Source organism: Podarcis vaucheri (genome assembly GCF_965113315.1).
Source record: "Podarcis vaucheri genome assembly, chromosome: 11".
NCBI classification, from domain to species: Eukaryota; Metazoa; Chordata; class Lepidosauria; order Squamata; family Lacertidae; genus Podarcis; species Podarcis vaucheri.
Window position 1 is genome coordinate 48,295,333 of NC_138749.1, and position 15,186 is coordinate 48,310,518.

General features: G+C 42.0%; 1 protein-coding gene across 5 annotated transcripts in view; it reads left to right on the top strand.

Moving 5' to 3' along the window:
• The window catches only part of SNCAIP (synuclein alpha interacting protein), a 123,620-nt gene that overhangs the window by 78,610 nt on the left and 29,824 nt on the right, over positions 1 to 15,186 (top strand). For 4 of the 5 annotated variants that reach the window (XM_082191560.1, XM_082191563.1, XM_082191561.1 and 1 more), the window contains exons 4-6: positions 2,165 to 2,237; positions 8,484 to 9,337; positions 12,951 to 13,130. In XM_082191560.1, the coding sequence (XP_082047686.1) occupies positions 2,165 to 2,237; positions 8,484 to 9,337; positions 12,951 to 13,130 (1,107 nt within the window). Of the gene's footprint in view, positions 1 to 2,164; positions 2,238 to 5,944; positions 5,988 to 8,483; positions 9,338 to 12,950; positions 13,131 to 15,186 lie in introns of those variants that run through there. The other variant, XM_082191564.1, reaches the window with a different exon arrangement.

A 15,186-nucleotide genomic window follows, 5' to 3' on the forward strand; every position in this document is an offset into this window, starting at 1 on the left:
CTTCTTAGGAAAGAGAACTAGGATTTTATCCTCAAAAAGTGGACTTGCCCCACTTTGTTTTTGTTTTTTTAATCTGGCCATTGCCTCTCTTGGTATGGCATAGCCAATGATTCACCCCAGCTTAGGGACTGAAGACCCTAAGAAAGGTTGCCCAGGCTTGCAGTCCTAAACACCAGGAATGGGGAACTTGTGCCCCTTCAGTTGCTGCTAAACTACAACTCCCATCATTCCTGATCAGTGGCTATGCCGCTGCTTCACTACGGATATAAAACATCTAGTAAATGGACTGTGTTCTCAGATTCTTAGAGCTAAAATATGCTTGACAACCATATGTCAGGAGTGCTCTGATGGTGTTTCCTGCTTGGCAGGGGGTTGGACTCGATGGCCCTTGTGGTCTCTTCCAACTCTATGATTCTATGATTCTATGATTCTATGATAAAAGTCCCATAGACTTAGCAGTAGGCTCAGTCAGAGTCAGGTCAACAGAACCCAAGAACAAAAAAAGGAAAGAAAGCTAATGAAATATGGGTGTGCTAGGTAAAATCTGTGGAGTGACAGGCTAATTCAGCTTCTTTTGAATTGGCCAAGTAAGTTATTTCTGTAACTGGTCACCTGAGACTGACTGAATCATTTGATTTTGACATATAATTGGCAAATTATCAGTTCCAACAGCAAAGCCACTCATAGAACAGTTCGGCTATTATGTGGGAAGCTACTGGAGTTTTCCAAGTAATTCAGTTTTCTCTGCCATGTCTAAATATATCCCTAAATTTAAGAACATTATATCACCATATAATCTCAAAAATATTATAATGTTTTTTTCTTTCCTACCTATGTCTTTTGGCTTTGCAGACTGCTGTTACTAATGTGCAGAAAGGTATTTATTGTCAAAGGTATAATGAGTACCTTTGGCACCGAGAACAGTGTTGGCATGAATTAACATTTTTGTGATGTGTAGCATTCAGTTTTGAAAGGGACCACGGGGATCAATATTAAATTACCTACAGAATTTTGTTTGTGGGAAAATTATTTTTACAGTGTTGGATCATATGGGTGAATGAAGGCATTCCACAAGTTTATGAAGAAATTATTGCTGCTTACTCAGACATTTGACATTGCTTTAAGAGGGAATCCAATGAATAGCTTGCTTATTAACATCAGGTGTGCCCCCTTGCAGCAAATGTATGTTTGCTATGATAATACTCTTTGAGAAACTGGTTTCTCCCCTGTATACATTTACTATATAAGAAATAATTTCTGTAGGATCCTAACATTTCAGAGAATTACATATAGATAGAAATTTGAGTCTAAGCATATGTTAGGCAAACTATACACACACACACACAGTGGTACTCGGGTTAAGTACTTAATTCATTCCACAGAGGACCTTAAGGTCCACAGATGACAACACTTTGGAGATCCCAAACCTCAAGGAGGTTAGATTGGTCTCAACTAGGGCCAGGGCCTTTTCAGTGCTGGCCCCAACTTGGTGAAACACTCTGCCACAAGAGACTAGGGCCCTGCAGGACTTGACATCTTTCCGCAGGGCCTGCAAGACAGAGCTGTTCCACCTGGCCTTTGGTTTGGACTCAGTCTGACCCTTATGTTTCCCTTCCCTTATGGTTTTGATCTATGGGCTGCTATTAAAATGAGGCTGCATTTTAAATTGTATTTTAACCCGTATTTTAATAAACTGGGTTTGTTTGTGTGTTGGTTTGTTTTCCCCTGTTGTGTTTTATTGTAATTTTATTGGTGTTAGCCGCCCAGAGCCCGGCTCTGGCCGGGGAGGGCGGGGTATAAAATTTATTATTATTATTATTATTATTATTATTATTATTTAAATTCTATGGTTCTATGTTTCTGTGACATACCACAGCTAGGGAGGCTTTGCTTCCATGATAGGGAAACTAGATGACTGATCTGCTGGGCTTTGTGGGTCAGATTGTTCTAAAAAATCCTTTGTTCGCTATCTTCCTCTGGCAGCAGAGTGCAAGTGTCCTTAAGTGGCACTTTTATGTTGCGCTGAAATGGGGGGGGTACCACCTTTGTTCTAAGCCTCCAGCAGAGCACTGGGTAATACACAACATCATTAAAATGAGGCATCCACTTGTGGTTAGATTTCGTAAGAAAATTACTGAGCAAATGTGATTTTTTTGTTTTTCAGTATTCAGTAACTTCCCTCAAGACTATCCCAGAATTACGTAGGAAGTGTGACTCACAAAATGAAGACAGAACAGGTATGCTGCTCATTTCTGCAATCGTCATTTTTATAGGGGGATTTTTGTTCAAGTAAAGACTGTGACAGACTGTCTTCTTCTTCTTCTAAACTTTGGTATTTGTGTGATAGCTGTCTGGTACCAATGAGTTTCTTTCTCCCCTGTTGCTTTTCCTCTGAATTTCTTCTCTCTTAAGATGTTAGGTTATTAGCAGCAGCAGCAATAACAACAAAAGTTCCATAAAAGGATTTGGCGGCACACAGATAAACGCAGGGTTTAACCTCAGCAGCTCCAAACCACAGTATATGCAACAATTTACTGAAAAAAAACCGAGAAACCATTAGTGACAAGACATAATGATGTAGGCGCCAATGAAAAAATGTTGGATACATTTACTACCCATATGGTCATGACCAGTTTGAGGCATGATGTTTTGCCAAATTCTGAAACTCTATCAAGGATGCTACGAGATAGAATCTACTCTCAGGCATACTGTAACAGTTAAGATGAAAGCAAAGTTTTTGCGTTTAATAGTGTAAACTAAATGAAGAGCCATGGCACACAGATGAGAACCAGCTGGAGACCTTTTCTCCCCTACTGACAAAAAAAAAAGTGCATTCCGTGTTGTTTTTCACTTTGTAAATCGGATTAAGGCTCTTTTGTTTCTGTCTTCAGCACGGAGCAAAAGTATACTGGTGAGAGGGCATTGCCCTCTGAAAATTTCATTGTGCTTACATCAAATGGTAATTTCATTAATATATTTGAAACTAAAATGCCAATTGTAGAAACCTGGGGCCTCGGGGGGGGGGGTTAGGAACATTTGAAGACCCAGGCGTTGGCAAGTATTTTATTTATGTATTGTGTTTCACAAAGGAGAAAATTGCCATTGCTTTGTAGCGTAGGTGTAGAATTTCTCTGCCACAACCATTAATGGCTAAATTGCCACACCTCCTTACTGAGTCACATGTGAGAACAACGTGAAAACAGTATCTTTCTCTCTTCTCACTTCTGCCTTGAGCCCTCACTCCCAATACTTTACTTCCAGCAATGGTGAGGAAAGCATTGCTTTTGCATCTCCTAAGGCAAGGAAATAGGCAAGGTGCCGCTGCAAAGTGGAAACAGCCCCTCCCCCCTTCTACAACTTTCCATATGCTAGTCAGGATTCCTGAGTAAATGAAAGAGTTAAACCGATTCAGAAGAAGAAAAAGAAATTATGTAAAAACGGCTCAAAATTATATTAAAAATTATACTCAGTACAGTGGTACCTCGGGTTACATACGTTTCAGGTTACATACGCTTCAGGTTACACACTCTGCTAACCCAGAAATAGTGCTTCAGGTTAAGAACTTTGCTTCAGGATAAGAACAGAAATCGGGCTCCGGCGGCGCAGCAGCAGCGGGAGGCCCCATTGGCTAAAGTAGTGCTTCAGGTTAAGAACAGTTTCAGGTTAAGAACAGACCTCCGGAACGAATTAAGTACTTAACCTGAGGTACCACTGTAGAGACATACATTTATGATTGAAATCCTGTGCATAGTCTTTTCTAAAAGGTATTTAAGGATAGGCAAGAACACACTGGGTTGTGTCTAAGGGGTACAGATTAGATCCGATTTGAGACACCTGTCATGTTCATTGGATTGACTTAGAAGCAACGCAAGCCACTTCTAAAATTTTCTGGAAATAGCTCGTTTAGTTTCTGAGTCAATTCACATTCAGCCTAGCCTGCTCCCCTACCCCCATCAAAAGTCCCCAAACCATCTTCACTGCCCAGGCTAGATCTTCAAATTCCTTTCCTTCCTTCCTTTCTCTTGCCAGGCTGGCGTGTCTGGAGGTTCCACTCTGGTAGCAGCAATAGGCTGCAGGGAAAGGAAAGAGAAGGGTCTCTCTTTCTCCTCCCAGACACTTGGTGCACTGTATATCAGCAGTCCTAGAGGATACAAGTTCACAGTAGACCATGTCACATGGCAGTGGCCCTTGAAAAAGCTACACTTTCCCAAACACTGCTGAGCTCTTGGGTCCTGTCATGCTTCCATACAGCACACCAGGCATTGGAGAGGAGAGAGAGAAAAAGAACATGGGTGGATTTTAATCCAAGCCTGAAGGAGCGTCTCCACCCCCAGCACCGAGGGCCTTCTGGCAGTTCCCTCATTGTGAGAAGTGAGGTTACAGGGAACCAAGCAGAGGGCCTTCTTGGTAGTGGCGCCCGCCCTGTGGAACGCCCTCCCATCAGATGTCAAGGAAATAAGCAACTAACTTACTTTTAAAAGACATCCGAAGGCAGCCCTGTTCAGGGAAGTTTTTAATGTTTAATGCTGTATTGTGTTTTTAACATTCGGTTGGGAGCCGAATGTTATTTATACCCCACCCATCTGGCAAGGTTTCCCCAGCCACTCTGGGCAGCTCCCAACAGAATATTAAAAACACTGTAAAACATCAAACTTAAAAACCTTCCCTAAACAGGGCTGCCTTCAGTTGTCTTCTGAAAGTCAGATAGTTGTTTATTTATTTGACATCTGATGGGAGGGCCTTCCACAGGGTTGGCACCACCACCGAGAAGGCACTTTGCCTGGTTCCCTGTAACCTCACTTCTTGCAGTGAGGGAACTGCCAGAAGTCCCTCGGAAGTGGACCTCAGTATCTAGGCTGAACGATGGGGGTGGAGACACTCCCTCAAGGTCATGGGTTTGAGCCCTATGTTGGGCAAAAGATTCTTGCATTGCAGGGAGTTGAACCAGATGATCTTCATAGCCCTTTCAGCTCCACAATTTGATGATTCTCTTATCTTGTTGTTGTTTTGAAGTTAGGCTCTGTGGTTTATTTACTGGTGTATCTGCTGAATTTTCTCTGCCATTTCACTGCCACCAAACAGTTTCAGGCTTCTTTCCCTTTCAGGAATGATTGGAATTAATCAGGGCTCATGTAGCGACCATGATTAGCAGCACAGCACTATGTACCCAGTCAGATTTCATTATGCACTAGCATCTCTGAAAATGCTTTCTTAATAGCGTTTTGCCTTTTTTTCTCTTTGAAGGACGCCTCAAAAATTGCCAGACTGGAATGCTGTTGAAATCACACCACAGTTTCAGCTTAGTTCTAATATGAATAAATCATAGAACAGGGATGATGGAGATATTGCGGCAGGCAAGGCAGCTTGGTCTCCCTATCCCCTTTATACCTTTATTGCTTAAATAAGAGGAAACACCTGGAAGAATCTATATACAGTCATACCTCGGGTTGATGTTGCTTCAGGTTGAACACTTTCGGGTTGTGCTCTGCAGCGACCCAGAAGTAACGGAATGTGTTTTGCCGCTCGCACATGCGCAGACAGTCAAAATGACGTTACACACATGTGCAGAAGCGGCGAATCATGACCCACAGAGCAGGTTGCGTTTACTTCAGGATGAGAACTGGGCTCCGGAACGGATCCCGTTCATATCCAGAGGTATCACTGTACCCAGATGAAAAGGTGCCTGAGGTTGTTGAGTTTTGTCTGTGTGCGCTGATACTTTGTGTTCAGTATATTTTGGGAAGAAGACTTGGGAAAGGAGAATTGAAACCAAGAATGTAGTAAGCTGGGGAGCTATGCCTAAGATAAAAATTTTGGTTAGGGGCCAAGTGATCTCAGAATTAAAACTACCTAGCATCCTAATAATATTATCTGTCACATTTAAGTTTGAGATTTTCATCTCTCTCTCTCTCTCTCTCTCTCTCTCTCTCTCTCTCTCATAGCATGTGCAAGTTTGTGTCTATGGGCCTGTGCCCCTAATCTTTTAAGTACTTAGCAATGCTCCTGGATATATTGTAGCCCCTCATCCTTAGTATAGGCTAAGAAATGAAATCCAAATAAAGGAGGAGGATAGATAACCCAAATGCATTAATTTTCCAACCCTAAATGCTTGAGTTTCTTTTGTCTGAACAGATCAATTTTATATATTAAGTCTGAACCTAACTCATAGAGCCAAAGCTTCAAATTGATAGCTAAGTCAATACTGAAAATATTACGATTCTTCTCCACGTTACCATTTTGACCTCCAGGAAAACAACACAGGGAGAAAGTGGATTCTCTGAAAACTTTATATTTTTTAGCTATGGCAGAGCCATTCACATGCTGGGTTTTTTTATCTCAGCCCAGAAGCTATTTGCTTAGATCCGCCATATATTTTGGATTTACACTAGAAAGCTCATTCAACCTTAAAAGGCAAATAATCATCTCTGTGCAAAGAAGGTGATGACTAACAAAACGTTAATGCCTTGTTGCTGTCTAGACCCCTTTTGTCAAAAAAAAAAAAGTATTTTCCTTGAGGCTAGGACAAAATTTGCTTTCTGTGTAAAGTCTTGGTCCCTGTTAGAATGAAACAGCTGGGAAACATGTGGTTTCCATTTCCCTCTATCACTTGGGGGGGGGATTCACATGTAAATAAAACCAGCATTAAACTGTCACCCTTTGAACTCAGGATCGTATACAATATATAAATAAATCTGGGCAATGGGATTTTTGTATTGAACATCTTAAGCTGCATGTTGTTGTTGGAATAATAAATAATTAGCCGAATAATACCATTCCAAAAGCTTCTGAAGATATCCAGGTAATAAGTCAAACCTTATTCTGTTCCTTTCAAAATGTACTTTTTTGCTGTTTTGATAACAATGTTAGCACAGCTGCTTCTTGAAACAGAGTGTTTCTTAGAAGCTCAACTTGAGTGCAAGATAGATGCAACTGAAGCATTGCATTTAGTACACGCAATAAATTGAAGTGTAGCTCTGCGAAGAAACACTTTTACGAAGTCCAATCCTACACATTAAAAGGTGACTGTCAGACAGTTTTGTGAGGCCTTCCCTACTAAATGAAGTGAACTTTGATAAAATCAGCTAATACGATAGCAAGAATCCATTTGAATTCTGAAGAATGTGTGATAGGGAGAGATGATACATTTTGCAGGAGATCTGTGACCACATCTCCCGACTTTTGTTTTAAAAATGGAAAGTGGCATTGGCGGGTTGTGTACAGTGCCGGATTTACGTACAGTGGTACCTCGGGTTAATTTCTGTTCTCATCCTGAAGCAAAGTTCTTAACCCGAAGTACTATTTCTGGGTTAGCAGAGTCTGTAACCTGAAGCGTATGTAACCTGAAGTGTATGTAACCCGAGGTACCACTGTATAAGCTAAACAAGCTATAGCTTAGGGCTATAAAAGGAAAAAAAACTGGGTGTACATTTCCAAAATATAAGATAAAAAAATAAAACCTACACACAGCAAGTGTTTTGTGTTGTGTAGGCTCCTTTGATGTAGGTAATGGGCCCCGCCTGCTAGCCTGCTCTCTAAAATATCATTGGTTTGCTCATTTCTATATCAATTACTTCAATAAAATACATATTTTGTTATGTGTAAATGGCTTTAGATACCTATAAGGTCCATAAATTACCATATAGCATATTTTCAACACAAAAAACAGTGACAATTTGTTGTTGACCAAGGACAGCTGGACATACAGGGTGAGTCTTTTAAAAGAGGCCCCGTGGAACATGTGGACTCTGTATCCATGGGGTCTCTTGTAATGGACTCACCCTGTATAAAGGGCCCCATTACCTTCAGTAGGTTTGGGCCTCATCAAACCGAAATCCGGCCCTGGTTGTGAATGTGGACATAGCAGCAGGGAGGAGGCACTTAATCTTCTTTCATCCTTCTGCTTAGGATTGTGCCCCATTCTGCTATTTGTCCCATGGAGAGCAATATCTGTATCCCTCTTTCAGTGAGGCAGGTAGCCTGGGGGAGATTTTGATCAAGAGGACTGTGAGAGAAAGAGCTAAACACCCTTTCCTTCCCTCCACCACCGCGGAAAGCACATTCACAACCTTCTCCTCAGCTGCCTCTGCAGCTTCGTTTCAGAATCAGAAAAAAACACTATTTGACCTTCAGGTTCAAAACTAGAATACAAGGCTGTGAATATTTTCTGATCATTCTCTATGAGCCAAAATCACGATCTAAATTTAATGTGGCTTCCACGGTTTTTCACGTTTCACCCCCCTGCCATGAATAGTGCTCTGTATTTCTGTCGCTTAATTTTTAGCAACTGAAACCTTGCGGTGTGCAAGGTGGTCATTAAAACACAAGGTATAGTTTCCCCCACGGTATTTTCACAGTACTTTAATTATGGGTAATTATGTTTCCAAGGTATCCTCTTTTCAAAGTATACAAGATAGGAAGAATGCATGCACGGGTGATGATGAAATCGAATTCATTTGAGGTTGCGTTTCTTGTGCTTTTTTCAGTTCCCAGCACGAATTGGAGTTCAGGAGTTTCGACGGTCCTCGGAAATGCACAAAAACCAACAGGCATTGCGGATATGTACAGTAAATTCAGACCGGTGAAGAGGGTTTCTCCCCTTAAGCACCAACCAGAGAGCTCAGAAAATAATGAAAGTGATGACCAAAAGAACCAGAAGATGGAGTGCCAGAAAGGCAGTGACTCTCCACCTGCACCTCAGAACGGTGATCAACTTCCAGGTAATGGAGAGAGCCTTAAAACAAAATGCATTGAGCCCGGAGTTCTGCTTGGTGAGTTGGAGCACTACGACCTAGACATGGATGAAATTTTGGATGTGCCTTACATTAAATCAAGCCAGCAGCTCGCTGCTTTTGCCAAGGCTGCTCCAGAGAAACGGATTTTGAGTGTGTACTCAACGCTGAATGGTCTCAGTGGCAAGTCATGCCCAGCAGGGAACACAGAGAAAGCACCGACAGGGACAACACAGTTCTGTGTTCTGTCCCCTGTGAAAAGCTCCCAGCTGAGAAAAGGGCAGCCCATTGTCCCTGATCAGCAGAAGCATTTAGCTGAAGAATTGGAGTCCCCCCAGCCGCTAGTTAAATGTGGTTCGGTCCATGAACCCGAAGCCCAGACCAAGGGCTTCCTCAGCAGGACGTTGGCTGATAAAATGGAGAAGACGGTGCCCCACTGTCAGTTAAAGACTTTTCATCTGCAGGCAGCAGCACCAGAAAGCAAGCAGGATGAACTAAACCTCAGTATGAACTGGAGCAGCCCCGGAGGTCCAGAAGAAAGGAGTGAGGACATGAAGAAAAACAAGAGCATCTTAAATATTGTGAAAGAAGGGCAGATATCTCTACTGGTAAGTTTTTTAATCATTCAATCATTCATTCATAAGGCACACAAGCAGGAGGGAAAAGTTGCCGTTGAGATTTTCCCTGGAGAAAACCACACATTTAAATTTTCTAAAAAGGACATTTGTTGAAGACAAGTTGCATGGGAAAATAAAAACTCAAGATTATAAAAACTCAAGGATGGTTGATTTTAATGTAGCTACTTAGCAGGGCGTGTATACATTGCATCTTCCATTGTTGTTTTAAATCTTTTCGGAATGGCGGAGCTCCACTTGTTCATTTATTAGTAGATTAACTCTGTTCCTACTCAGAGGCCAATAATAGTAACAGAGAGGCTTCTGTTGTGTGTTCTGATTAATATTCAAGAGTGTTTACCCCATCTTATTGCAACAGCTTTCATGAACAGGAGCTCACACAGAAGCCCCAATTGGCCTCTGACCCACATGGAGATTTTAGCTAGTTACAGCTTTGTGATAAAACATCATTAAACGGCGTTTCCAGAGCAACTAGATGTAAGCTAACAAGGTTGGGGGGAAGCAAGCCTTATCTGCATTCATATTCATTACTTTGTGCCTACTTTTGTTTATGTTTTACCTACAGCTTTTTCCTAAAGCAGGACAGAGACAGATCATGAATGCAGCAGCAAACACAAAAACAGAGAGCTTTAAAAAAAAGGAGCTAGTATTCACTTGCACAATAATAATAAAAATAGTCAATTGTGAGACCAAAAAACCCTTGCTTTTTTCCTTTAAACCCTTAAAGGAAAAATAAGAACAGTCCCTTCTTTTCTCTATATGAAAGTACTAAGTAGAAACTCAGATTGTAATGTATCCAAATATTCTCATCACAGTTTATTTTGCTTTTCCCTCTCAATTTGTTTCTTCAGCTATCTGTAATCTCTTGCTTTTTTTTCTTATAATAATTATCAGGCATGGTATTTTCAGTCTAGTGCAACGCTTGGCCCAGTGGGATTCTCGTAGTTAATGCTTTATAAGATTTCTTGCTCCTTGAGACGAGCTGAAGTTTTCATATTGTAGTAAAGTGAAAAGCTGAAAGACATGTTGGTTCTGGAATGTAATATAGAAGATGCCATGCAAATAAAAAAATATGTTTGGGTCTGTTTCTAATGTCAAATATGAAGAGCAATCCTGTGGTAGAACTAGCTTGCATTTTCCTTTATCTGACGGATTAGTACACAAAGAGCAGTACAATACAATGTAACCTTATATTGTTTTATGGGCATTCCCTTAGGAACATAGGAACTGTCGTACTGCAGCAGATCAATATTCGTTCATGCCTATTACAGATCTGCCTTCATAAAACTGAGTGACATTATACAATTAATTCAATCCAATGCTTCACCAGTCTGGAAGGAAACTCTAGGGTTGGGTTTTTTTTCTTAATCCTCCGGGGCATTCCAATTATTTTCTTTCCTTTGTTTGAAACATTATAGATGTCTACTCCTTGACTTAGGATATTAGACAGCATGTCTCAAGCTCTAAATCATTATTTCCAATCTTTTGATTGTGCTCACATATTAAAGTTAGAAGGAGCTGAGGGAACTCACAAAGAATCTATCAGAATAACTCCGCTATTGGAGGAAAGCTTAGAACACTATAAATCCTAACTAGTGCCTTTTCAGAAGCATACTGTGGTTGTGGGTGCCTTTTAAAGGACTATATTATATTTATCATAATTTAATTAGGAGTTTTAGGTACAGACAGGAGGGTAGGATTAGATGATGTATCACATCAATATACTGTACAGAATCTATGTAGATCCACTTCTGTTTTGTTATTATTTTGCTAAGAATTCTTATAATCATGGTGGTTCACAGCCAGGTTCTTGACTCCCAGCTGGGATGTGTATATGGCCAATTACTACAGCAGTTATTTGTATCAGTTAATGACTGTAATGCTTGGAAAACTTTTAAAATGGGCTGTAATGAAACAGCACTCTATGCAAATCCAAGTAGTTCTGATATTGCCTATCACAAAAGAGAGACTCCATAAACAAAGCCTCTAATCACCCCTGGAGCCAAGGCTCAGAAAGAGTTGCTTCCATATAGCAAGGAACTCTTAAATCCATACAGCAAGAGTAGGGTGGAGGTTAGAAGAATACATCAATGGAAGTTCTTAGAGTCTCTTCCAACAGATCTTAGTCAGAAAGATATGCAAAGTCAGAAACGTGCTCAATGATTTAGCATTATTAGTGCATCCCTAATGGGTTATTTGGCCCCATCCACAACAAATAAAGAGACCCAAATAGCATCTGTATTTGGGTGTGTTTGTTTGCTGTGTGGACAGTGGTACCACTAAGACTAAGACCACTAATTAATGGGCACATGTCTGGGGCCCCATGCAGCCCTGAGGTCCCTCAAACACTCCAGCAGCCCCATGGCTATAAGGGGTCTTTATTATTCTTTCAATGCTGTGTAATAAAAATTCTGCCTGCATCATACTCATCGTTGCAGCAGCACAGAAGTCTCATGCTGGCTTCTAGCCTGGCAGGCACTTCCCAGGCTGCCCTCCTGAGCATCCCACGAAATTCTGCCACAGAAAGCTCTGCATTCCTGTGAGTACATGCAAGACTAGACTTCTTTTAAAGCCTTGCGCACACACTTGCAGCAGCGCAGGGCTCTGTGTGCCGGCTGTCGGCCTGGCAGCACTTCCCGGGAATGCCATGTGAATCCATGCCATCACATAGTCAAGTGGGCATGTGGTGATTTTACTACATAAAGAAAACTGACACTCCGTACTGTAAAATAAGGCAGGCAATTCAGCCTGCACCCTACTTAAGGAGGGAGAAGGATAGAGCAGCCCAAGTGAGCAGAGGGATGGGGCAAAAAGCACGTTTTCCAGGGCCACCTCAAACTTGTCCGTACATCTGTCTGTTGATTATTTTTACGAGACTCTCATAGTCTGTATCTTTATCTTTGTCTGTAAATTAAATGTGATCAATGAAATAATACTGAGACTGGTGCATTTCCTTTGCCAATGGTTGTACTCAGTCTCTCTCTATATATAGACATATATAGACATATATATAGACATATACACCATAGATAGATAGATAGATAGATAGATAGATAGACAGACAGACAGACAGACAGATGGAATGAGTTTGCTAACTTGATGACCTCCATATGTTGCTCCCATAACCCAACCATTGGCCGTGCTGTTTGAGGTTGATGGGAGCTATAGTTCAAAATATCTGGAAGGGACCATCTTGGCTTACCCCTGGTCTATGTGATGTGCTGGTCCTTCTAGCAACCTAAAAAAAAGGTAAATATAGGTCTCCTAGAATGGGCAGTTGTACAAGCCAACTACCGTATTTTTTGCACCATAACACTCACTTTTTTCCTCCTAAAAAGTAAGGGGAAATGTCTGTGCGTGTTATGGAGGGAATGCCTACGGGTGGCATGCCTATGGATTTTCCTCCTCTAAAAACTACGTGCGTGTTATGGTCAGGTGCGTGTTATAGAGCGAAAAATACGGTAGGTAGCCAACAGGCCATTCAATCAGTATTTTATTTATTTGCAGACACATAAACCTTAGTAGCTGCTAAAATGGGCTCACATGGAATTAAATTACTAACTCTCCCATGTCGTCTTTTGCACAGCCCCACCTCGCAGCTGACAACCTGGACAAGATCCACGATGAAAACGGCAACAACCTTTTGCATGTTGCCGCATCACAGGGGCATGCAGAATGCCTACAGCATCTCACCTCTCTGATGGGCGAAGACTGCTTGAATGAGCGCAACAGCGAGCAGCTAACCCCTGCTGGCTTAGCAATAAAGGTAGTATGACTTCCTACGGTGTCTAAAGGCCAAACTCGAAATTGGCCTGGGAGCCCAGTTACTTTCCAAACTTTTAAAAAACAGTGTTTGGGGAGAGAGGAAGTGTTGTTTAAACTTGTTGCAGAACACACACCAGCACACAGACACACGCCGCCCTACGCTCTGCAGAAGCTTTCTGTCAGGGGTAGGGAAAGCGAGCCTGACATGGTCAAAATGGCATCACAGGCCATTATGCAGAACTGGCAAAATTGACATACAAACTGTGAGAAAAGGACAACTGTGACTTTAAAGAAGAATGGGAACTTTTCACAAATTACTTAAAAAGACAACAAAATGAACTGGACTCCTTGGCAGGTTTTGAATAAACATACACAAATTTATTGATTGATAACATGGTAGAATAGAATAGCAGCTGGCAGCTGGAGAAGTTTCGCTAGGTCATTGGGCAAAGTGGGGCAAACCATTGACGGGCACGAGAGAAGCCGGCGAAATCCATGGAAATGGTTTGTTGAATATTTACAGGCAAATTGTAAACAGATAAAAACACTGGCAGGATTATTGTAATAACCTGCAGCTATATAAGAGTATCTGAAGCTGAGGCTCCAATACTTTGGCCACCTCGTGAGAAGAGAAGACTCCCTGGAAAAGACCCTGATGTTGGGAAAGATTGAGGGCACAAAGAGAAGGGGACGACAGAGGGTGAGATGGTTGGACAGTGTTCTCGAAGCTACCAGCATGAGTTTGACCAAACTCCGGGAGGCAGTGGAAGACAGGAGTGCCTGGTGTGCTCTGGTCCATGGGGTCACGAAGAGTCGGACACGACTAAACAACAACAATATATGAGTATATAGTTAAAGAGGTTAAATAAATGAGTAAGTTACGTTAATTTGGATACGCAGAAGAGATTAAAAATAAATTTAAGGAACTGCAGAAAGAGGGGGAAGGAAGTCAAGTTTCAAAATGTTAAGATGACTGTAAAATCAATAAACGTATTGTCAGGGAACTGACATCGGAGCAGAGGGGAGAGGCGGTGCTTCCCGATTCTGCGGAAGAAGGAACGAGTAAGGGTAGAGAGAGAACGTCATCTGGGGAAGAATGTCCAGGTGACACCAGGAAGAAGGAAGAGGGAGGAAGCACCTCGGAGGAGAGGCTCCGAGACTCTGGCACTGAAGGTAGTGAAGAGAGTGGAGGGGCACCTCTGGGCACGCCCACTCTGCGCAGAAGGGTTACGCGCAGAGAGGTGAGGCGAAGGGTGTCAGTCAAGGAGCTTTTATGTGGAGGAAATTTAGGAAACACCCACTCACGGACTCGTCGAGCGACTGAGCGGCAGCAGCACCTAGGCTGCTCAGTCAGGGAAAGACACCACCAACCCCCTAAGCAGTTTGGAACAGCTGGAGGTTTACACACAAGCAACCCCATTTCCCGTGACACGTATATATCTGAAAAGTATAAATAAAAATTCATAAATGACAAGAAGAAGGATAGCCTGCTGGATCAGGCCAATGGCCCGTCTAGTCTAGCATCATGTTTTTACAGTTGCCAATCAGATGCCTGTGGGAAGGCAAGAAGCAGGATTCAAGCTCAGGGGCACCCACATCTCCTGTGAGTTAATTGGTGACCATTGGTTGCCTGGTTGGTTGCCATTGAGCCGGATCCAATGGCGTCACTGGCTGCTGCTTTTTATTTTTGGTTTTGGGAGAGTTTTCTAAGCAAACCGTTGTGAGATCCAAGCAACATTCTTTAGAAGCAGGTCATTCAAGCAGCTTCAGTGAAAGATCAACTGCAACCACAGATCATCCGTTTTATATCCCGTACCTGTGACAATTCACCACCCACACATTAGGGGGTTCCACTATGATTCCACGGTGCAACAATATGCTAACTGGCTCAGGTTTGTTTCGTGTGGTTTTTTTTTGAAAACCCTTATTTCCAGAATCAGACCTGAGGCACAAGTTGATTATGCTGTAATAATATGAGTATATTAAGGAAGATAAATGAGATGAAAGGTACATATGTGAAGGCTGCTGATACTCCTGGGTTTTCCTTATGCAGCGTC